The sequence below is a fragment of the Dama dama genome, chromosome 6 (assembly GCF_033118175.1).
Source record: "Dama dama isolate Ldn47 chromosome 6, ASM3311817v1, whole genome shotgun sequence".
Classification (NCBI taxonomy): domain Eukaryota; kingdom Metazoa; phylum Chordata; class Mammalia; order Artiodactyla; family Cervidae; genus Dama; species Dama dama.
Window position 1 is genome coordinate 29452033 of NC_083686.1, and position 23421 is coordinate 29475453.

The 23421-nt window shown below is 38.6% G+C and overlaps 1 protein-coding gene across 3 annotated transcripts in view; it reads right to left on the bottom strand.

The window, feature by feature from the left end:
• The window catches only part of SLC4A4 (solute carrier family 4 member 4), a 355228-nt gene that overhangs the window by 127074 nt on the left and 204733 nt on the right, over positions 1-23421 (bottom strand). For all 3 annotated transcript variants that reach the window (XM_061145831.1, XM_061145832.1, XM_061145830.1), the window contains exon 7: positions 21174-21250. In XM_061145831.1, coding sequence (XP_061001814.1) covers positions 21174-21250 — 77 coding nt within the window. The remainder of the gene's footprint in view (positions 1-21173; positions 21251-23421) is intronic.

Consider the following 23421-nt stretch of genomic DNA (forward strand, 5'->3'; position numbering starts at 1 on the left):
TGCCAAAATGCCTTAAAATCCTACCTTCTTCAGGATTTATCAGTGAGATTTTTAAAGGGAGTCCTGCTTTTGGAGAATAACTGCATGTTGCACCCTTCCTAACTTAAGATTTCAAATCTCTGATTAGTAAAACTGCACTCTGAAGGCATTGTTGTTACCAAGAGGCCTCAAAGTCTCCAGTAATACATTTTAAAATGATTAGTAGTAATACTAATAATTATTTTTAATCAACTGGCACCAGACCAGGAACTTTGCATGTGCTATTTTATTGAATTCTCATCCCTTTTCTACAAGCAGTTACTGTTGTCATTGTTGACACTTGAGGAAATGAGATTTAGAGATGACACAACTTGGCTAAAGTCAAGCAAATAGGAAAGGCAGGGAGAGGATGCAAAGCAAAGTCTGTCTGTCTCCAGACCAAGCTTCACCATGCTAAGTTTAATGATTATTCTCCAGTTCATTTAAATTTTTTTTCTGTCATGCCACATGACATGTAGGAATCCAGCTACCCGAGAATCCACACCCTCTTCATTGGAAGCATGGAGTCTTAACCACTGGACCTCCAAAGAAGTCCTCCAGTTCATTTAAATTCAAGTGGAGAAAAAGAGAATGATGCTTTAGAGTCAGAGTTATCAGCAAATCTCAGTTCTTCTTCTTACTAGTTGTGGTTACCTGGGGCAAATTATTTCACCTCTTTAAGCTGAATGGGAATAAAATGAGAATAATGAGTGACCCCTTTAAAATGGGAATCTTTAAAATCTTTCAAATGGGAATAACTAATAAGTAACTCCTTTATGGTTATGATAAGTTATTGAGATGATGTCTGAAAGTGTTTAAGCCCAGGACTGAGCAAGTAATAGGCCCTCAATACATGTGTTAAATGTAGGAATATTATAAGGTTCTGAAGCAAGGGAACATCAGTGGGTTCAGAATGATGAAAAGAGATTTGAGAAAAATTAAAAGACAGAATGTATAGGACATGCTGAATCCTGGACCGAGGCAGTGAAGCAGAAGGAAGGGTGCAGAAGGAAGGGTCCAGAATGACACACAAGACTAGAACTGCACTTCTTCAAATGCCCAATGCTCCCTGACAACAAGAGCAAATACTTCACCAATGCAGGTGAATAACAGATGTACCTGTGAGTCTGGCCCAGCACTAAAAATAGGTGTCCTCAATTTTCACTGTATTTTAATCAAAGCAATAGTTACTGAGAAGATGACAGTTACTTATCTTTTGCATTTAGCCTCTTCAATCTGTAAAGTCGAGTTGATAATAATATATCACGTTATAAATAATATAAATGGTCACTGAGTAAAAAGAATATTTTAAAAGGTTGCATATTAATATAACTCTTCAGGCTTATTGTTAGTTCACACTAATTTAAAAGCCAGCTTGGGGGGAAAAAAAGAAAAAATAAATAAATAAATAATATGTAAAAAGCTCCTAGTACAGTGGCTGAATAGCACAGTGGCTATTCCATAACTGGTAACAATAATCATCTTGACAGTTTTAATATAATCCTAGGATCTACCAGAAATAGATGATGGGCAAAATAAGGAAAAAAAAATTTCTCTCCTAAAGGAATAAAGTTACATTGGCACTACATTTAATTCAAATACTCAATTCTCTGAATTTTAGAAATCTCTCTCCCCAGTTTGTATTGTGGACTTAAAAACATATATTCATCCAGTACAGTGCCTCTCTACCTAAGTTCATTCTACCAAATGTATAGCTGCATGCGTTTTGACTTAAAAAGTTTGCAGAGCTATCTTCACTATGGTAAGGCTGAAAAAATAAAAATAAAAAAAAAGAACAGATAAATCAAAGGCTAAGGTGAGCATGACCAGTGCAGCTATACTGTAAAACAAATAGAATTATTCACAATAACAACATCAACTTATCTGCATCCCCACTTGTCCTTGAATGACTGTGTTTTCAGCAGGAAAACAAAAAAATACATGACATGGTTTACTTCTAACTCTCACCCTACCTATTAATATCTTAAAAGTAATATCTGTTTATAGCTTTCCTTCTCCCATCCCAAAAGGAAAGATCCTAAACACAGGGTTTCTTTCGGTCTTTCTGCTCCAGCTGCCGCTGGGAGAGAGGGACTGAAGAAGACAAAACAAACAAAAATTAGCATCAGGGGTTTGTGACTTCAGGAGAAAATTATAGTTTAAGGGGAAATGTTTCATGTGCGTTCTCTTCTGCACTCATCCCAGTCAGGATAGCTAATAAAAAAAACACAGACTGCTCTTTTAAAAACAAAAAGTTCAAGGGATGAGGGGTAAGAGGATGGAACCATCAGAGGCAATGTAGACAACCAAGAGTCTAACGTGACCATCAGAGGCAATGTAGACAACCAAGAGTCTAAAGTGAATGGCTTGCAAATACCACTGCAGAGTGCTTTTCTCATGTGGGACCCAGCAAACTCTGCCTAGCACCCCTACCATCTGCTCTCCCTCCTTGCAGCCCAGGAGCCCGGCAAGGCTCTGCCATAGGCAACGTGTGAACCACCTTGGAACTCGTGGTCTAGGCTTCTCTGTCTTCAATCTTCCTTGCAGTTCCCTTCACACAGAATCAAAGGAAAAGGCAGGGCTCTTATCAAAGCACAGAGGCAGTTCTGAACTTGGGGTCCCTGGCAGGAGCCCAGGGAGCCCATGGGCACTTTGAAATTACATGCACATTGTTAGGCCTACACACTTACTGTTCATTTCTCTGGTGAAAGCCCCCAGTGTTTCATTACAAACTCAAATGGATTCTTGACATGGAAAAAGCTTGAAAACAACTGCACTAGATAGTGTTTGAACCAAAAATGTACATATGAAGACCTAGACTGTTACTGAGGTGTAGGCTTTTATACAATGTTCATACTGAACAATTTTTGTGACCCAAGGAATGGGAAATTTGGGATTTCTAAGCACTAGGGAAAGAGACACACAGAATGCCACAATGGAAAAGGAATGCCACAATGGAAAAATGCCCTCAGAATATATGTCCTTGGAAAGAACATGGTCCCCAACTGATTTTCCCAGAATTGTGGAACTGGGAGGGACCTAAAAGGGCCAGTTCTGGCTCCTTTAAGGCCCAGAGAAGCTAAAATTCATTCAAGATCACACTCCCAGAACACAGACAGGAGTAGAAAAGATGCCCTCTCCTAAGCCCTCCTCTATTCTGTTTCCACCACACCACTGGAACTGAAAACAATTAAAAGAACCATTCACTGAGATACTTGGGGAAAAAATTGAGTGAAACTGAATAAGTACCTTTCACTTCGCACATCAAATGTGGTTAACAAAAATCAGACCGGGAAACTACATGTAGACATAACTCTTGAGACCTGTCTGGGTGGGTGCTTCGATATCTGATTGCTTGGGGTCTAATAAATTATGGATAAAATGGCCATCCACATGGAGACAACAGAGGGAAAGCATACCGTCTACTGACTTCTGAATGGCTGCCGGCAGTTCTCTGAGAATTCAGTACTATCAGCCAGGAAACATTCAAACCAGGTCCTTGCAGGGCTAGGATGTACAAGGGACCATATGGTCCCAGCAGAACACTTCAAACAGGCAGCTGTACAGTTATAATTAAATCTGTAGTAGTCATGCTATTATTTATTTAGCAGATTTTTTTAAATGTACCCTTCACTGAGGTCTCTGAGAACACACACCAAATTAGAACAATAGAAAATACTGAAGGAGCAGAGAAAGGGAAACGGGGCTGACACAGCCACAGGCAACAGCTTTCCGAAAATCTCCCCGGGAGGCTCTTCACTTGTACCTGACTGAGCACCAGGAGGCGATGATCACTTTACTGACATGAGTCACAAGCCCAAGGGTCTTCACTCCTTTGTTCCATGGTACACTCCACTGCAAAGGTCTACCTCTTTGAATTTTGAATCCCTATGTATCATTCATTTGACACTCATCAAATCAGAAAATCTTAAAAAGAACTCAAAAATGATTTAGTGCAACTTCCATCCAATAACTATATTCCTAACATCACTTGTGTGTGTGTGTGTGTTTTTTTTTTTTTTTAATGTGATAGTGAAGGAAAAAAGCATTCAACTCAAGAATTACTTCAAATATCACCTGTGTCCACTCCCCAGCCCCTGGCATAATTCATTCTCCCCTCTCTGGTCAAAGACATTCTGGAGGAGGAAATGGCAACCCACTCCAGTATTCTTGCCTGGAGAATCCCCATGAACAGAGGAGCCTGGTGGGCTACAGTGCAGAGGTCACAAAGAGTCGGACACGACTGAGCAACTGAATAGGCAGGCAGACCCTACATTATTTACAGACTTCTCCCACAGTCTATAATCAGAACCCCTAAAAGACAGAAACTGTATCCTATTATTTCTATAGCCCTGATTCCAAATGCAATGCTTAGCCAAGAGGGACTTAACAAAACTTTCATTAAGTTTGTAATGAAGCTCTGGTTCCTATCTAATTCATACTAGTGTTAAAAATAAAAACTGCCTCCATGAAACATGTCCCCACAAACACAAGTTTATGACAAGAGCAACAGACAATAAACCTATTCTCTTTTACTGGAACGTAGGCTTCATGAACTTCCTATCCCTCAAACCTTCTCACCACTGCAAGTTAAGGGTGAGTTACTTCAATTATTCTTCTCTGGCTAGTGCCCAGGCACCTCACCGTCCTAGTTCCCATAACTACGTCTCCTCAGCTGTCCTTGAAAATGGGCACTTTTGGGGAACCCCCTGGTGGCCCAGTGGTTAAGACTCCACACTTCCACTGCTGAGGGCACGGGTTCAATCCCTGATAGGGAAACAAAGATCCCACAAGCCACACAGTGCAGCCAAAACAAAATCCTACTACTAATAATAAAATAAACAGCTTTAAAAAGAAATGAATACCTTTAAAAAAAAATCTGAATCCAATGAAAGCTACAAATTTTCTGTCCAAATACAGTGGAATTTTCTCCATTACTCACCTCATGTTTGAACTTACATAGCATATAATCATTCCTGTTAAATTCTTTGTGGGTTCAGCCCATCAAGATCATTCTCCATCTTGATTCTAATCATTTAAAATTTAAGTAGCTAGCCATGTCTGTTTTGTGTCCTCTGAGAATCTGATAAGCATGCATTGTGTCTTAAACCAAACTGCTAATAAATCTGCTCAGCAGGATGCTAAAAAGTACCATGGTTTTAGAAGTTCCTTCCACATCTACATTGGTTATTAATCCACACACTTGAGTACAATTATTCTCTAGCTGAGAACCTCTGATGGTTCATCAAAGTGTTTACCACTATATCATCAGGAACCTTATGGATGCCTTACTACCATACATCCAAGTGGCCTGCCCAGAAAAAAAAATGTGATATATAACTATACTTTTGTTCCTCTATTTAAAAATATGGGGCAATAATTCAGATCACAGGTTGGCAAACTTTCTTTTAAAGAGGCCAAATTAGGCTTTGTAGGCAACATACGGTCCCAGTCATACATTCTTTTTTTTTCCCAACACCCTTTAAAACTTAGCTTGCCAACCATACAAAAACAGACTACCAGCAGGCTCACTACCAACAAGCCACAGTTTCTCAGATATCATCTTTGCAACTTTGAAGCAAATGCCCTATTGGTGAAGACAAACATTGAACCAAAAGTTACAATAAGCAGTCAGAGGATGGCAGCTGGGGGGGCACCACAATGGAGCAGCACAACGTGTGAAGAGAGCTCACAGCATAGGCTCTCTAGCCTAAACCAGGGGTCCCAGGAGATATCCCTGCAGAGGTGACACAGACTGAGAAATTATGGGGGAACCCCAGTTGCCTGGGCAGGAAGAGCACTTCAGTCGGTGGAAACAGTATGTGCAAAGGGCCTGGGGAAGGGGAAGACTGGCATAATAGTGGACCTGGAAAGTACACATGCATGGTCAGAGTAAAATCGACGAGGGAAAGAACCTTGCAAAAGGCCTCTGGAGAGAGACGTTGAGCAAGATAACACAGGGCTTTGAAGACCATGCTCAGGATTCTGGGCTCATCACAAAAAAAAAAAAAAAAAACAGTTTCAAGTCATCAGTGATGCTCTCTGTACCCTCCTTCAAGACAGAGCCTCTCTTGTAATATCAATATACTTTATAGGCTTCCCTGGTGGCTCAGATGGTAAAGAATCTGCCTGCAATGCAGGAGACCCAGGTTCGATCCCTAAGTTGGAAAGATCCCCTGGAGAAGGGCATGGCTACCTACTCCAGTACTTTTGCCTGGAAAATCCCAAGGACAGAACAGCCTAGTGGGCTACAGTCCGTGGGGTGTCAAAGGGTCGGACACGACTGAGCAACTAACTTCAACACTTTCATAGTGCTTTGCAAACTTTACACATCCTAGGTTTAAAAATCACATGGTTTGCATGAATGTAAAAATAATTTTTAACATACTACTACAGAAGACTAGCTAGCAGCTTATTACTTTCAGGAAAGAAGAGAGGAAAAAGAAAACATCACCACTATAAAATCTTACCTGTATACTCTTATTTAAATATAAAATCATTCTAAGTTAAGATCTATTCTAGTAAGAGCTAGAAATTCCCGTGTTTTATTTTGCTACTTACTCTTGAACCATTCCCAAAATAACAAATATATTGTCTCATTTATTTCACTGGTTCCATTTCCCCTTACTTTGTTTCATAGTTTGTCTTATTCTTCTATTCACAAGGAGGCAGCAGAAAGCAGGTGGGGAAAGGGAAGTAATATTTTTTTAGCACCTAATTAGTCTGTGCCTGGAATACTTCACATATTATTGACCTCTTTTTAGCCTCATAAGAACAGGAAAAGTAAGTTTTAGCAACTTTTTCTAAGGCTTAGAGACATTAAGTGCCTATACAAGATCACTTACCTAGTAAGAAGGGAAGCCAGGATGTGAACCATCACCTCTAGGATTACATAAAACCCTAGCTTTTCTATTACATTTCCTATTAACCCAGAAAACTCTAAAAGGGCTCTAAGTCTTCCATTCCTTTGATTTACATCCTTTTCTTCTATCTTTTCCACACTGAAATATTACAATTTGTGATTTAGATCAAGAAGGCACAGCTAAAATGAAGACAACACAGTCTATAGTGTAGTTCAGACTATCACGGCACAGATTAAGAAATATACAAGCACAGAACCACATCGCCCCTAGTGTAATATTAGAGAAGAGAGAATCTTCTAAAAGCCTTTTATTTTCATTTATTCTTGGTTTTTATTTTAATAAAACATGCATGCTGTGCTACTTTCGCACATCTCTGAAAAATGAAACACTATAGAAAATTTTTTAAACTGAAAACCAAAATGTGACATGAGTCAAGGTCTTTCAGAAGAACTGATTACACTCCATTCCCTCAGCAGGACTTCAATCAGGGGCTTCCACAAAGACAGGTGGTAATAAGCACAACATTGCCATCATGCCCCCAAATCTCTTTATGACACATATTTACAGATGTTTTCACGATGTCCTGATGAAAAGAGCTACTCCTAGAGAATTCCACACTTTGAAAAAGAGCTTCATCACCATTTTAAGTAGTAGTGAAAATTGCTATTTTTCTAAACAAAGTCTTCCTCCAGAGTGAGTGCCTGGGGATATCATCTTAGAGATGATCATTCAACAGGCAAAGAATTATGCAACCAGCTTTTCTTCATACAAAACTTCAATGCAGAGGCTACTCACTGCAATTTCTGAAATTACTTTGCTTATTTCGCATTGTCATAAACAAGCGGATACGGAAACAGACTTTATCCGTTAAGTGTCATGTGAGAAACAGTAATGCAGCCAAAGGCACTATAAGAAGAGAAACTTCTTTCACCTCTGAACACACATCTTTCTGATACATAGTTGTATTTACAACTATGTATCAGGGTGACACATTTTCAGAAAGATGTGTGTTCAGAGGTGAAAGAAGTTTCTCTTCTTATAGTGCCTTTGGCTGCATTACTGTTTCTCACATGACACTTAACGGATAAAGTCTGTTTCCGTATCCGCTTGTTTATGACAATGCGAAATAAGCAAAGTAATTGTATTTCAACTTGACTTGTTCTTCTTAAATTTTAATGATAGTGTGGAGAAAAGGGAACCCTCTTACACTGTTGGTGGGAATGCAAACTAGTACAGCCGCTATGGAAAACAGTGTGGAGATTTCTTAAAAAACTGGACATAGAACTGCCATATGACCCAGCAATACCACTTCTGGGCATACACACTGAGGAAACCAGATCTGAAAGAGACACGTGCAACCCCAATGTTCATCGCAGCACTGTTTATAATAGCCAGGACATGGAAGCAACCTAGATGCCCATCAGCAGATGAATGGATAAGGAAGCTGTGGTACATATACACCATGGAATATTACTCAGCCATTAAAAAGAATTCATTTGAACCAGTCCTAATGAGATGGATGAAGCTGGAGCCCATTATACAGAGTGAAGTAAGCCAGAAAGATAAAGAACATTACAGCATACTGACACATGTATATGGAATTTAGAAAGGTGATAACGATAACCCTATATGCAGAACAGAAAAAGAGACACAGGAATACAGAACAGACTTTTGAACTTTGTGGGAGAATGTGAGGGTGGGATATTTCAAAAGGACAGCATGTATACTATCTATGGTGAAACAGATCACCAGCCCAGGTGGGATGCACGAGACAAGTGCTCCAGCCTGGTGCACTGGGAAGACCCAGAGGAATCGGGTGGAGAGGGAGGTGGGAGGGGGGATCGGGATTGGGAATACATGTAAATCCATGGCTGATTCATATCAATGTATGACAAAACCCACTGGAAAAAAATAATAATAATAATAAAAATTAAAAAAAAGAAAAAATTTTAATGATATACTTGGATCTTACCATAATGCACTCCTGGACTCAAAATTATAATAAAAAATTTAAACTGAAACAGTTATAACAATGTAGAGAGTAGAAATATACAATAGACTATTACTCAGCCATAAAAAGAATGAAATAATGTCATCTCTGGTAACATGGATGGATCTAGAGGTTATCATACTAAGTGAAGTCAAAGAAAGACAAATACGGTATCACTTACACATGGGATCTAAAAACATGACACAAATTAACTTATTTACAAAACAGAAACAGACTCACAGACATGGAAAACAACCATATGTTTACCGAAGGAGGAATGGGGGGAGAGGGATAAATTAAGAGTCTGGCATTGACAGATATTGAATATAAAACATTAAACAACAAGGACCCACTGTATACTACAGGGAACTATATTCAATATCTTGTAAAAAACACTAATGTATAAAACTAGTAAATTCTATAATAAATCACAATCAATGACAAATCCTTCCTAAGTCTGATATGCTTCACCCCTATCTAATTTCACACTATTTCATATCATACAAAATAAAGGAACTCATGTCTAAAAGTAGAGTGTTGGACAGTCCACAATTTGAAATGGTCTCTGCCTGGGAAACCTTGGCAATACCACATCATCTTGCAATGGAACATCTTTCTGTGCTTGACAGTTGACTTTTCCAGTATGTTCTCATGATAAACTGTATTTTGTTTTAAATAAAGGAAAGAAAAATATTTGGTGTTTTCTGTAAGCTATGTCAATCAGCCAGGTAACTATGTTCACTGAGCTTTCAATTATGAGAAAAAAAAATGTATAAATGAATTTTAACAAATTAAAGAGCAAACTATATTTGAAATGTTACCATTTATATGATTGTTCTAGCTGAAAAAAATTTTAATGTATGACACAGGCAAGGATGTTCATTTCAAGCAACTGATTAACCTAATGAAATACTCTGTCAATGCTCATGATAAGAAATACTAATTTTCAAAGCTGCCAGAATGAAAATATAAAACCTTAACAATACTTTCAGAAATCATCTTTCTCTGAGAAACTCTGAGTCACAGTCATTTTCTCAGCCTTTTAAAAAAAAAAAAAAAAAAGCTTTTTTGAGAAAAAGAATGACTAGAACCTGATTCTTCCCCAATTAGCCATCATCATGACATCAACAATTTCCATGACTCCTGCCTCTCCCTCCACCCCAAACTCTCTGCCTTTCCACTCCCACCCCATAAATAACATTAGATATTCATATTTAAAAAAACAATAACAAACAAGTGAGTCCCTGCGAAGTGACAAACAGTAAGTGCTTAATGGTATCAGAATTTGAGAAAGTGAAAGTGAAAGTCGCTCAGTCGTGTCCGACTCTTTGTGACCCCATGGACTGCATACTCCATGGAATTCTCCAGGCCAGAATACTGGAGTGGGTAGCCTTTCTCTTCTCCAGGGCATCTTCCCAACCCAGGGATCGCACCCAGGTCTCCCTGAGACAGGTATAATTAACATGAGTCAGAAAATGCAAAGATGCATCTAAGGAAAAAGTGGCACTTGACTTAGATCCTGGAGGAAAGATAGAACTGGGAAAAGACACATGTGGGTCCAACAGAAATGTGTGTGCCATACCACTATCCATGGAAGGCGAATCAGACACGTTTCATGGGTGTGCAGGTGGAGCAGTGGAGTGCGGAAGCTAAGAACATGAAACCCCCAAAAGCCAGATTAGCAACGTAAATCTGAGAAGTGAGGGATGACATCTAAAGTGAAACTGACCTCCCTCCTAACCAACCTTCCTGTCAAACAAAACCAAAAATAAAAAGGAGTATGTGTGTGTATGTGCTAAGTCGCTCAGTCATGTTCAACTCTTTGTGACCCCCATGGGCTGTAGACCGCCAGGCTCCTCTGTCCATGGAATTCTGTAGGTAAGAGTACTGGAGAAGGTAGCCATTCACTTCTCTGGGGGATCTTCCTGATCCAGAGATTGAACCCAGATCTCCTGCATTGCAGGTGGATTCTTTACTGTCTGAGGCACCAGGAAAGCCCAGAAAGCAGTATAAATAATGAAAATGATGGACATAAATTAAAACTTATATAATATTTAAAGTATACTAAGCACATTCTTTTTCACATAACAACTCTGTGAAGAAGGCAGTTCAGACTGAATTATAAAACCTTATTATGAATCAGGAAACAGGTTTAGAGGAGTTAAGGTACAACATGTTTATTTAAGTCTTCAAAGCTATCCCTATGATCAGCTTAAAAAAAGCTTACTACTGATCAGCTCAATAATAACTGCTTTTTCCTCTTTACCAGAAAAAATAGTGAAGGCTACAGTGATATTTATCTATCAGACCTAATGACACAGAAGTGAACATATATCCATAATAAGAACAAGTACAATATCAAACGGCCAGAAAGCTGAGAGACTGTAGGGTGTTTCTCAAAGCACAAGTAAAATTTTGTAAATCAAATGAGTATCCAGCATGGTCTGTGGACAAGTCAACTGGTTAATTAATGTCATCTACTTTTGCTAATTCTACAGGTAAGTATAATTTTTTAAAATTTGTAAAAGGTTAACATTGAAACCCTGTTGTATTTCATCAAATCTGGGGGATTACTGCCATTATTCAAACAATTTTAAAAGTCACATTATATTCCGATTGTTGGATAAACCAAGTCATTCACTTGTACCTGGTAAACTGCAGAAAGTTACATTCCAATGTATTTCTCACATTTTCTACGTAACTCCTTCTCCAACGAAGAATGTTTTATTTGACTGAAACTCTTATCTTCTGTTATTTATGTTCTCTAAAATGAAAAGATGCCTCTAAAATCTCTCATTCCTCTTTGATGGACAGTTCTGGCCCACATAGTTATTTATCTTGCCTTTCCCTGAAATGCTTGCACTTCAGTATCAGCACCACACGCTTATTCGGTCTCTTCAGGTAGATATAAACTCACATCCTGAAATCATATTTTATACTTTATTTTTATTCTATCAGCCCTCATTGACCTCCACCAACACCATTCAGGGAATGAGCATACAACAAACAGTTAATCCACAGAGTCTTTTAATCACTGTGGCAGCAGAAACATCCAATCACCATAAGACTCAGTAACTTTTTTTAATTGTTGGTTTATTTAATAACAATTTCGGTGATTAGCCTATTCAGCACAATGCATGCCCCAAAGACAAACCTAAACTCATAAATTATCAATCAAACACCTAGGGCGTAGGATCTAAAAACGACCATAAGGCAAAGAAGCAGAATTCACTGTACTTGTTCAGAGCACAACCCCAGGGCCAGTGCTACCACTCAGATGCTACTTGACGTCAGAAAAAAACTACTTAATGTCTTTGCACCTTAAATTTACCAACATATTAATATAAAACAGGGTTGATAATACCAACCAAAGCACTAGTATAAAAAAGTGCTGAATGTATGTTTGTCATTATTAATTACTCTTTAGAGAGGAACAGACTCATCACTTTCAGAGACAGCCCCCAAATGGTCAACAGTGCCACTAATACTGAAATTACAATGGTATCCTCTAAATTGACTTGATTACTTCTAGCCTCTTGTATGCATACACATAGAATACTGATAAGGCAGTAGTATCGACTGGGAGTGATTAACAACTCCCCTTCAGATTGTAGAAAGAATTACTGCTACCATTTTAACATGGCAGCAGAGAAAATGGAAGGATGGTAGTTTCCATTTCAGATCAGTATGAGGGGGTGAAACCAGAGCATTGGTGGTGACACCCAGAGATATCAGAAAGTTCTGCTGGCAACTGATAAGGTCATGAGATTCTATGGAGGTGAAAAAATCAACTACCACTGACCACTCAGACAAGTGAGCAGGAAACAGTGGGAAACCCTTCTCTTTGTGAAGAAGAGCAAGAAACACTTCCTCCCATGGCTTGACCTCCCTACAGAGGTCACTACAGGTTTTCTACAGAGATTCCCTGTTGCAAGGGAAGTAAGGAAACAGCAAAATCTGCAAATACCTCCCAACATGTAATGAATGATCTGCTGATCTTTTCATCAGTTATCCTAGATGACAACACTCCTCATAAAGGCATAAACTTTTCATTTAACTCGCTGTACACTATGTATGTAAGTTCACTTAGAATTCTCTTGAGGGTGGAGGACTGGAGAGGAAAGAGATGCAGAGCCAAGCTGCGAATATGCTGGATAGGGCTTCAGAAAGAATACTTGTTCAACCCTTCTTGCAAGTTTCCTTTTTGTTCCAAACACTGACCACCAAGAAGGGCTCTTAAGAGGAAGCCATTTTTGGTTGCCAAGGAAATTCTCACAAAGTCACGGGGTGTCTCTCAGAGCTGAGAATAGCTTCTCCTTAAGGAGAAGCAATCAGAAACACAGGCAGCCAAGTCTACAACCACTGTATTTCTCACCTCTTTACCTCAAAATATCAGGCAGATTAGCCAGCTCAGAGATCCAATTAGACCAGGAAAATAAACCCAGTTTTAGCCTTGATATTTTCAGCTTCTGCAAAAAAAGTTCCCAAAGTGAACTAGGAGGCAGATGCTAGTAACTGGGATCCTTTTCACTTGAATTCAGTCGCTAAGCTTTTAGTGGAGTGAATCACAAAGGAGAAACTCAAATCTGACTGGCAAACAGTATCCCAGCAGTGAGGAAGATTTATTCAAGTGTTTAAAAATCCTAGGACAAAACTGACATAATCTTTTGGGAAGGTAATTGGCAATACAAGGTGATCCAGCAATTCCACTTACAAAAATTTCTCCTTCAGAAGTACTCATGAAAGAATGCAAAAAAAAAAGAAAAAAAAAAAAAAAACTCAGTTACAATGAGGACATTTTTTAAAGGCCTGCTTGTAATTGCAAAGAAATAAGTAAATATCTATCAATAGATCATTTACATGAAACATGATTCATGTGTACTATGTAGCCTTTAAGGAAAACAAGGTAGATGTCTGTGGTATTGTTAGGTTTCTAAAAAATCCAGTTCCAGAACAATATGATCTCATTTGTAATTTATATAAGTAAGCATATACATTTTTATGAGTAGAAAAAGTCTAGAAGACTATATCAACCTGCTAATACTGGTTATTTTGAGGGTGAGAATTTGTGAACTTTCATTTTCTATTTTATTCATTTTTGTTCTGCTTGAATTTTTATAGCAATTTTGTATAACTATGAATCAGAAAAAAACTAAAGTTTAAAAAACACTATAGGTAAAAAATGTTACTACAGCAGGTAAAGAATAAGTCAATGTTTATAGTTACACTTATTATAAAGGTTTTTTAAACATGCCCTTAGGGTATTTACCAAAAGGGGCTGTTGCTTTCTGGTTTTCCACTTCCAAGGGGGGAAAAGGGTGTTTTTTGTTTTTTGGGGTTTTTTTAATGATGTTCTGATCAGAGGTAGGTAATATGTGACATGAGAGCAGACATCCATCAAAGATAATTGTTGATCACATTCCACTACTCTCTGCAATCTATTCTAAGTATATTCTTTGCATTGGGATACAGCAAACTGCTACATACTGAAGAGAGAAAAAAAGTGACATTAAATAAAAAGCATGCCAGATAACCATTTAAAGCATATAAACCCAGCAATGCCATTTGTTAAATGGTGAACACGGGATCAGCCTGTGGTGCTCCTGCAGTTCTGAGATTCTTTCGTGGGTACCTGTGGCTCAGACAGTAAAGAATCTGCCTGCAATGCAGGAGACCCTTCACCGGGAAGGGTCAGGAAGAGCCCCCGGAGAAGGAAATGGCCATCCACTCCAATATTCTTGCCTGGAGAATCCCATGGACAGAAGAGCCTGGCAGGCTACAGTCAGTACATAGGGTCCCAAAGAGTCACAAACAGTCAAACTGTGTGACTAACACTCAGTCACCTCACAGGAACAGATGAGATCAAGGCTCAGGAACCCCTTAGGCAGCTCTGTCCTTCATGCACACATCCTGATGCCTCTTTCAGAACAGTAAGGAGTAAGTTGCTTATCACCATTAAATTCTTAGAGAGACCTCTGGTGAAGGTCTCCTGAGCCATGCGTTTTACCAGGCAACATCAAAAAAAGCACGTAAACAGACACAATCACTCATAAGCTCAGTCTCACTACTCCTGGTGGCCTATGTTCACTTCTAGTGCATTAAAACATTTTAATTTTTATTAATAGTAACTAATAGTTAAATCTATTAATAGTGCATGGAAAATATGCTAACTAGAAAACTCACTTATATACTTTCTCCCTTATAATACTTTCATGGTACAGAAGAACTTGCTTTGTTGATAGGAATAAGGTCTTGAGACCTATACGGCAAACCCCTTAAACTGGCTCCTGTCTGTTGAGCTGTTTACTGCACTGTGGTGTTCATCCAGTGTTTAATTATAGGAACAACACCAGATGATCCAGAACATTAGCAGATTCTTCCATCCCATCACACACTATTCTCGGTCATCTTTTTTCAGAGTAAATCAGAACACACCACTCTCTAGGCGAAATTCCTACAATAGTGTCTCTTGGTACTTAGAATACAATTAAAAGGTCCCCTGTGGCCTCATCTACCTGGACATACCTGCTTCCTCTGCTCCAGTCACTCTGGAATTTTTCTTCTTCCTCTGTCTTGAATACATCACTCTCATTCCTGCCTTAAGGCTTTCCTCTTTGTCCAGAACTTCTCTTCTCTGGGTAACCCTCCTACTTAACCCAGCTTTGCTGTACCTCTCCACATTATCCTACTATATTTTCTAGATAACACTTAGCATTGCATAACATTATCCTACTTGTTTATTTACTTATCTTTGTTATTTATTGTCTATCTGTCCCCTGAAGCACAGAAGTTCCACGTGTCAAAAGATCTGTCTGTCTCATTTGCCTCTGGAACCCTACCACCAAGAACATTTGCTAGCATAGAATATACTCTTTACATGGATCAGTGAGTTCAGCAGCCTACAATTATGGGGTGATTAAGAAGTTCAAATTTGCTGCAGCTGGCTTTAAATTTTACACGGTTCTAAATTGTACAAAAGATTTCTTCTTTTCTCCCCTGAAAACCCAACATAGAGCTTAGATTACCTGAGACAAGTTTATCTACTTCACTTTCAAGCTGACACAAAACCTGTTTTTAAACGAAGGCTAGCGTTCTGATCTAGATAAATGGCTTTCACAGGAAACACAGCAGTATGAAAATGGGGAAATTTAACTGTCAGTTTCAATTGGGACACAGGTTCTTAAAATCAGTATGAATATCTGTGCTTCTCAAACTCTACTAATAACAATTACTTGTTAATTCTTTCAGAATATGGGAGAGAACATAAGGTGGGAGGAGGAGGCTACAGAAGGTTAAACTGCTTGCAGAGAAGGAAAAGAGAATGACAAATATCAGTTTTGATAATTATCTCAATGACAAGCTAAACCCCCGGGAAAGGGGCTCCAAAGATAACCGCTGCCGTGGTGATGCCAGTTCTCATCAAGGGCTCCTGGTCAAAGGGAACTTGCAGCCACAGAGACCCTCTCTGCAGTTACTATCACCACAGTAACTAAGCACCATCTAATGACTGTAACCACCTCCTCACAACATGCCTTTCTTCTTGGGTTTTCACAGATGTGATTCCATCTGGAGCTTTCCCAGCAGTGTCTCACCGGTCCCTGGACACATGCAAAAGACAGTATCATACCGTGAGCAAATACAAGCCTTTCCCCACCGCTGTGCTTTCTCTGAGGAGCAGAGCAAGACCACCCAGTGCTCCGTGTGAAACAGAGGGTTTTCTGGCTGAGCGGTGAAAAAAGAAAAGCAGGTGCTATGGTACTTTTCCATCACTATGAAAATGAAATAGCTATGAATGCTAAGGGAAGCTGTATGTGAGCCTCAGGATGGAAATCAAAATGATGAAAGCATCATCTCAGCTGAATTTAGGTGAAAGTTAAAGTGTCAGTCGCTCAGTCGTGTCAGACCCTTTGAGACACCGTGAAATGCAGCCTGCCAGGCTCCTCTGTCCATGGAATTCTCCAAGCAAGAAAACCAGAGTGGGTAGCCATTCCCTTCTCCAGGGGATCTTCCTGACCCCAGGATTAAACCCAGGTCTCCTGCATTGCGGGTGGATTCTTTACCATCTGAGCCACCAGGGTGACTTGCTTCTGTATTTCACATGTGTAAGAAAAGGATTAGGGGGTTGTCCAATCACAAAATGTATCTTTCTAGATTCCATTTTAAGACAGTCATGGCTGAGCAGTTTCAAAGTTCTACATGGTTTACTGATTTCATCCTCTTATTCCCTGACAAAAAAATTTTAATTCAGGTCTATCTCTACAAAGACCAGGATTTCAAAAATAGAGATCACAAAGTATATTAAGGGTAATAGTATACTTAAAGATAATGCAAAAAATGATTACAGTACACTTTAGAAATTAACGTTAGGCCCAGTTCCACCAGGAAACCCATGGATGAGTTCTCAGGTAAGCTGGCTAAATAACCAGTATCAAGGAAGCGATGACTAGTTAAGAAAGTTACAAGGATATGTGTGCAGAAGTGTCTCTCTAAGCATCTGCAAGAAATTTATCTACTGCTTTCACTGCAATCTACAGACTGTGATTTCACTTAATATTTATGTGATTGTGAGATGTTATTGCATTACTGATAAACATGAAAAAAAAAAAAAAAGCCCTTTTAAAACAGTCATCGTAGAGAGACTTCACTGGCAATCCAGTGGTTAAGATTCTGCACTTCCACTTCAGGGGTACAGGTTTGATCTATGGTTGAGGAGCTAAGACCCCACATGCCTCACAGTCAAATGCCAAAACATAAAAAACAGAAGCAATAGTGTAACAAATTCAATAAGCACTTAAAAAAAGAAAAGATCCACACCCCCCCCAAAAAAATCTAAAAAACACAAAGTAAATAAAAAATAAAAATAAATTTAAAAGTTATTGTACCACTGAGCACAGTATTTTGTCCAGAGAGTTAAAGCTACAAGGTAAAATAGTAAGAAGGAATTTTCTTATCCTCACAGATGAGTCCATACTCACATGAAAATTATAACTAACCCATTGCATTTGATAAGCACCTGCAGAAGTCATAAATTTTTTTTTTCAAGAACAGAAAAGAAATAAAAGGTAATAGAAAAACAAATCAGTCTAAGGTAACTGGGGAAGATAACTGGATAATGAAGAAAAAAATCCTCCGTGGCAACAAAATAGAGATTATTTATGTACATTTACAAGTCAATGAGCTCCAGATGTATTTTTTAAAAATCTACTTCTCCCCAGGTATTTTCTTTTTTTTGCCTAATAAATATAAAATCCAAGTTGGAATATTGTTGAAGTGTTGCATCATCTAAATTTTGGCGATGCTCTTTCTTCTGCTGTTAACTATTGTAAGCTATTTCTCAAGCAGCCGCTACTGAAATCGTTAAGTACTAGGCTTGGTAGAGCCAAAGAGAAAAAGTGCAGTCCACAGATCTGCTTCTTCTGTTTTCCCAAAACAGAATCTCATAAAAAATATGCCCTCAAATTTTGTCACTATGTAGCTGTCAGAAAGAGAAATTCTGCTTCTCTTTGTACCTCTGAACATTAAACCCATTCCTTGTGCTACTGGGAAGTTATATAGCTCCAGGAAGCTGTGAGGCACCATCGCAACTGTTCAGATTGTATCCAGGCAGAATAATCAATCCATCAGAAAACTTCAGTTCCAGTTGGATGGAAGTTTTTTGGGCCAACTTGGAAAAGCATACCGAACAAGTTTGACTTCACTGCCAAGATCATTTCCAGGACATTGGCTAATTAATTATAAAAGCTTTTTCAAAACAAATTTGAGCCTGGCAACCTTTTTTCCTACCCAAACAGAGAAAAAGCAGGCTAAAAAATAAAAAGCCCAAATTTATTGCAGGGTTTTGTGTGTGTGTGCCAGGGTTTCATCTTCTTAGCAAGCCTATTTTCTTTCACCAGAAAATGATCCAGGAGCTTTTGTATTTGAAGTTAATAAGACTGTAGATATATAAGCTGGAAATATTAGTTTGCATTTGTACTCTACTTTTGATTATAGAGGAGATCGTGGGTCAGTTACAAAGCGCCTCTTCAAACTCATTGGTGGGAAGCAAAGATGAAGTTTCTTTCTCTTTGAGGGGATGAAGGGTTCATTGGATGAACAATGGCTATTGTATTAGATAAATGAAGATGGTCAGTTGCTCTTTATAATGATAAACTCATCATCTGCATTTTCTAGCTTTGAAAACAAAAAGAACAAAATTCCTGAATTAAATCTTCCTGGTTTCAATATCATATGAACCTCGACGAATAGGAGACACTGGAGATTGGCATCAGAGATTCTGGTTTTAAGGATGACACAGGCTTTATTTAGTTAAATCAACACCCCAAATCATAAAGTTCCAACCTATTTCTTCTAACACAGGAATCAAAATCTTAATGTAATACACATCTTAAACCATCAAATTTCTTTTGTATATGCTCAGATATGAAGACAACCAAGAAGGTAAGAACTTTCTCTCAACATTTACCAGCAGCTATTGATAAATGCCTGACAAGAGAAGAACTGTCCCCAGTAAAAGAAGTCTTCCTGAGAAATTGCCAGATATTCCTAACTTCCTTATCCTGTATCAAGGCTCCAATAAATCTCATAATTAGAATGCTGCTTTGTCAATCTATGGAGCCAAAATGTACAAACTAGTTTTGAGTAAAATTCTCAACAAGTCCTAGTGGACTGAGTTTTCCCTTTCAGTACTGTTATGATCCTACCAATGCATTCAATATGCATTGATCATCCTCCACAGTATATCAAGAAGTAGGCCAGTGGTAGGGAGGAGTGCTAGCCATATTAGCATTTAAGAGTAGGCGGCAACTTTAGAAGTCAAGAATTAATCTCAGTGCTGGGGAGGGGGGTGCAGTAATTAAGCCTAACCAAAGCAGAGTCTCTCTTCTGGGAAACACAGGTGAGTTAAAATGAGAAAGATTATACCAGATTTCAGAGAATCTTCAAAGGTGGCATATTCTGAACTTAACTTGATAGAAGCCAGTACAAGCTTTTGACCTGGGGGTGGAGGGGAAAGATAAGAACAATAATATGAAAAGTGTATTGAATTAGAAGAAAATGAGGACAGGGTTATTCCACAGCTGGTTAGAAGGAGAATAAAGAATCCAAAAGTCACTTTACAAGAAAGAACATAATTTCACCTTTCCAGTACTTTTAAGAATTCACTAAGGTCTGAAAACCTCTGTCTAAAGAGGAACACTGTTGTAAATAAGGCGTCACTGCCTTAGGAATATATAATTGAGATTTATTTATTTATTCAAGTAGAATTTTCAACCCATTAGCTCAAATAACTCATTTTATTCTTTAATGCAAAGTACAAAAGTGCTGAAGAATTGATGCCTTCCAACTGTGGTGCTGGAGAAGCCTGAGAGTCCCTTGGATAGCAAGGAGATCAAACCAGTCAATCATAAAGGAAATCAGTCCTGACTATTCACTGGAAGGACTGATGCTGAAGCTGAAGCTCCAATACTTTGGCCACCTGATGTGAAGAACTGACTCATTAGAAAATACCCTGATGCTGGGAAAGATTGAGGGCAGGAGGAGGAGGGAATGACAGAGGATGAGATGGTTGGATGGCATCACCAACCCGATAGACATGAGTTTGAGCAAGCTCCGGGAGATGGTGAAGGACAGAGAAGCCTGGCGTGCTGCAGTCCATGGAGTTGCAAAGAGTCGGACATGACTGAGCTACTGAACAACAACAAAGTACAAAATTATACCTAGTCACCATTTTTAACTTGTTCAAGTCCAGGTACTCACTCAACTAGGAAAATGATCCAGTTTCTATTATATTCTTTTTAAAAGAAAACAAATTGAGGTTCAAAACTTAATTGCTTTTCATTTCAAATAGGTTACTTACCATATATTTTAATAGGCAAATACACTGCTAACAAGACTATCATTACCTTTGCCTGAAGTATCCCCCCAAAGTTCACAACACACAGCATTCCCTAGCCCTTCACAGTTCAGCAGAGCACTTTTTTCATAGATTACCTTATTTAATCACTACAATAAACCTGAGGTAGGAGTTATTATTACTATTTTAAAGCTGAGAGAACTATAGTTTCAATATTTAAACTGCCCAAGTGAAGATCTCTGGACTAAGCTAACTCTTATCTTCTGGACTTCAAATCCCTTCACAAACTGCTTCCCCTTCTTTCCAAGGAAGTGAGAAAAAAAAAAAAAAAAGCCATCAACACATACTGGTTCATTTTAAGTTAGGAAACCACCATTTCTCATCTCTTCCCAGCATCTTCTAGATATACATTTAGTCTTACACTTTAAAGAAGCAAGAATTCCTGGCTTACCTGGTCCTTCTCTGGTTTATCGGAGATGTCATTCAGGCTGGAAGAAGTCAGATTCCTGTGGGTCATGGCTGGGCTACCTGTAAAAACAGAAGGGGCCCGTCATTAAAGACTTCTTGTCAAAAGCACAAAGCTTTTGGTTGTACACTTCATGAACGCTAGTAGATGACGATGGGAATGGTGATGGTACTTGAGCTGTGTTAGGAGTCTCCCGAAGAGTTTTCCAGAGTTGGAAAGTAAGGTGAGAGCACTAACATGGTTAAACAAAAAATATCTCAAGGACCTTGTTTAAGTCTTCTTTCTTGGCTTTATTTCAAGATAAATTCAGCTTTGAAAGAAAGGTGTAAAACTTATAAGCATAAAAATAAATTTACTCCTGGTTTTGGCTTGCCCTTTACACACATCCTAATCGATCTATTTCTTTGCCTATAGACGTGGACTCCTTCCTCATTTCAGCAAAGCTGGCCCCAGGACAAAAGGCCTGGACCTCCTCTCTGTCAGCCTCTGCAGTCCTTCCTAGGCGCCATCAACCCCCAACCCATCTGTATTCCATTCTCTGGCTAACATTTTGATCAAGAATATTTCTCCTTAGTGGGCATCTGAGCCAGGACCCCTATACTTCTCCTCAGTGTTATCCCAGCTCCCCTTACTTCCTGTATTTCCATTTACCAGATTAAAATAAGCATATCCCATCTTCCTCCCTAATATGCCAAACTTCTCATTCAAGTCAAGGGACAGATTTTATCAGGAATACTCCATGGACAAGCTCCCCAGCAGTACAGCTGCTGTAGATAAAATCCACTGGCAAATCAGCCAGTGACTTCAGATGCAATCACACGAGAACAGAGAAGGGGACATGTAGATGAGAGACCATTTTCAAATAGACTGGTTAATCAACAAAATACTGAGCTTTCATTTTGCAGGTGAACTTGAAATTTCTCAGCTTACTAAGCAAAAGAATAACTTTTCAAAGGCAGGGTGTTTGACCCACCCCTGCAAGTGCTGAGTAATGTGTTCCCCATTTAATCCTCCGCGATCTGACTCAGTCTGGTCTTCACACTAGGAGGACAAGGGTTGAAAAACAAGCACCCAAGTTCGAACACAACGTCACACTTGCTTCCATATAATTCTTCAGATAACAGACTTCCATTCCTTCAGGCCAAAATGTCAGCACAAAATTTTACCAAAGACTAAAATCTACTCCTAATAATTTAATGTCTATATAACAGCTGCTCTTTAAATAATATAATTGTCTTTAACTACTAGATCAATTTTCTTGAGCTGGCAAAACCAGAATTATTTTCCACTCTGCTGCATTTCATTGAGTAAGCATGGCCTAGATCTCTTAAACCCTTTACCTGGTAGGATGTTTTATTCTAGGAAAATTTAAGCATAGGGCATTTTTCAAAGGAAAGTAACATCTGAAAAACTGCTTTACGAGCACAATTAAAAGAACCTCTTTGAAAGCCACATTTTCTTCTCTGAATCGCATACAAGGTTTCTAGGGTCCATTCAATACAAAAGACACCAGGCACAAACACGAATGCCCCCAAATAATGCTGGGCTAGAAACTAACAGGAATTGATGAGTACACACAATTTTGTACTTTACATTAAAAAACAAAACCAGGTTTTTTTTTTTACTAAATGGGTGAAGATTCTACCTACATAAGCTAAAAAAAAAAAAAAAACAAAAACAAAAAACAAACCTGAACTATTTATTCTTTTTTCCCCTGAACTTTAAACTTTTTATTTTGTATTGGGGTGTAGCCTATTAACAATGTTGTGGTAGTTTCAGGTGAACGCCAGAGGGACTCAGCCATACATATACACATATCTATTCTCCCCCAAACCCCTCTCCCATCCAGGCTGACACATAACACTGGGCAATGTTCCATGTGCTATACAACAGGTCCCTGTTGGTTATCCATTTTAAATATAGCAGTGTGTACATGACCATCCCAAACCCCCTAACTATCCCTCCCCCCTCAGCAGCCATAAGTTCCTTTCCTAAGTCTGTGAGTCTTTTTCTGTTTTTTAGGTAAGTTCATTTGTATCATTTCATTTTAGACTCCACATATAAGGGATGTCATATGATCTTTCTCCTTCTCTATCTGACTTAACTTACTTACTGAATTATATATTCTTAAAGCAATGAAGCCTTAGCAATCCTAAGTTTAAAGCAGCTTATGTAAATAAACAGGTATACTGATTTCTAATTATTAAATCAACTGTATGTAAGCATTAATACT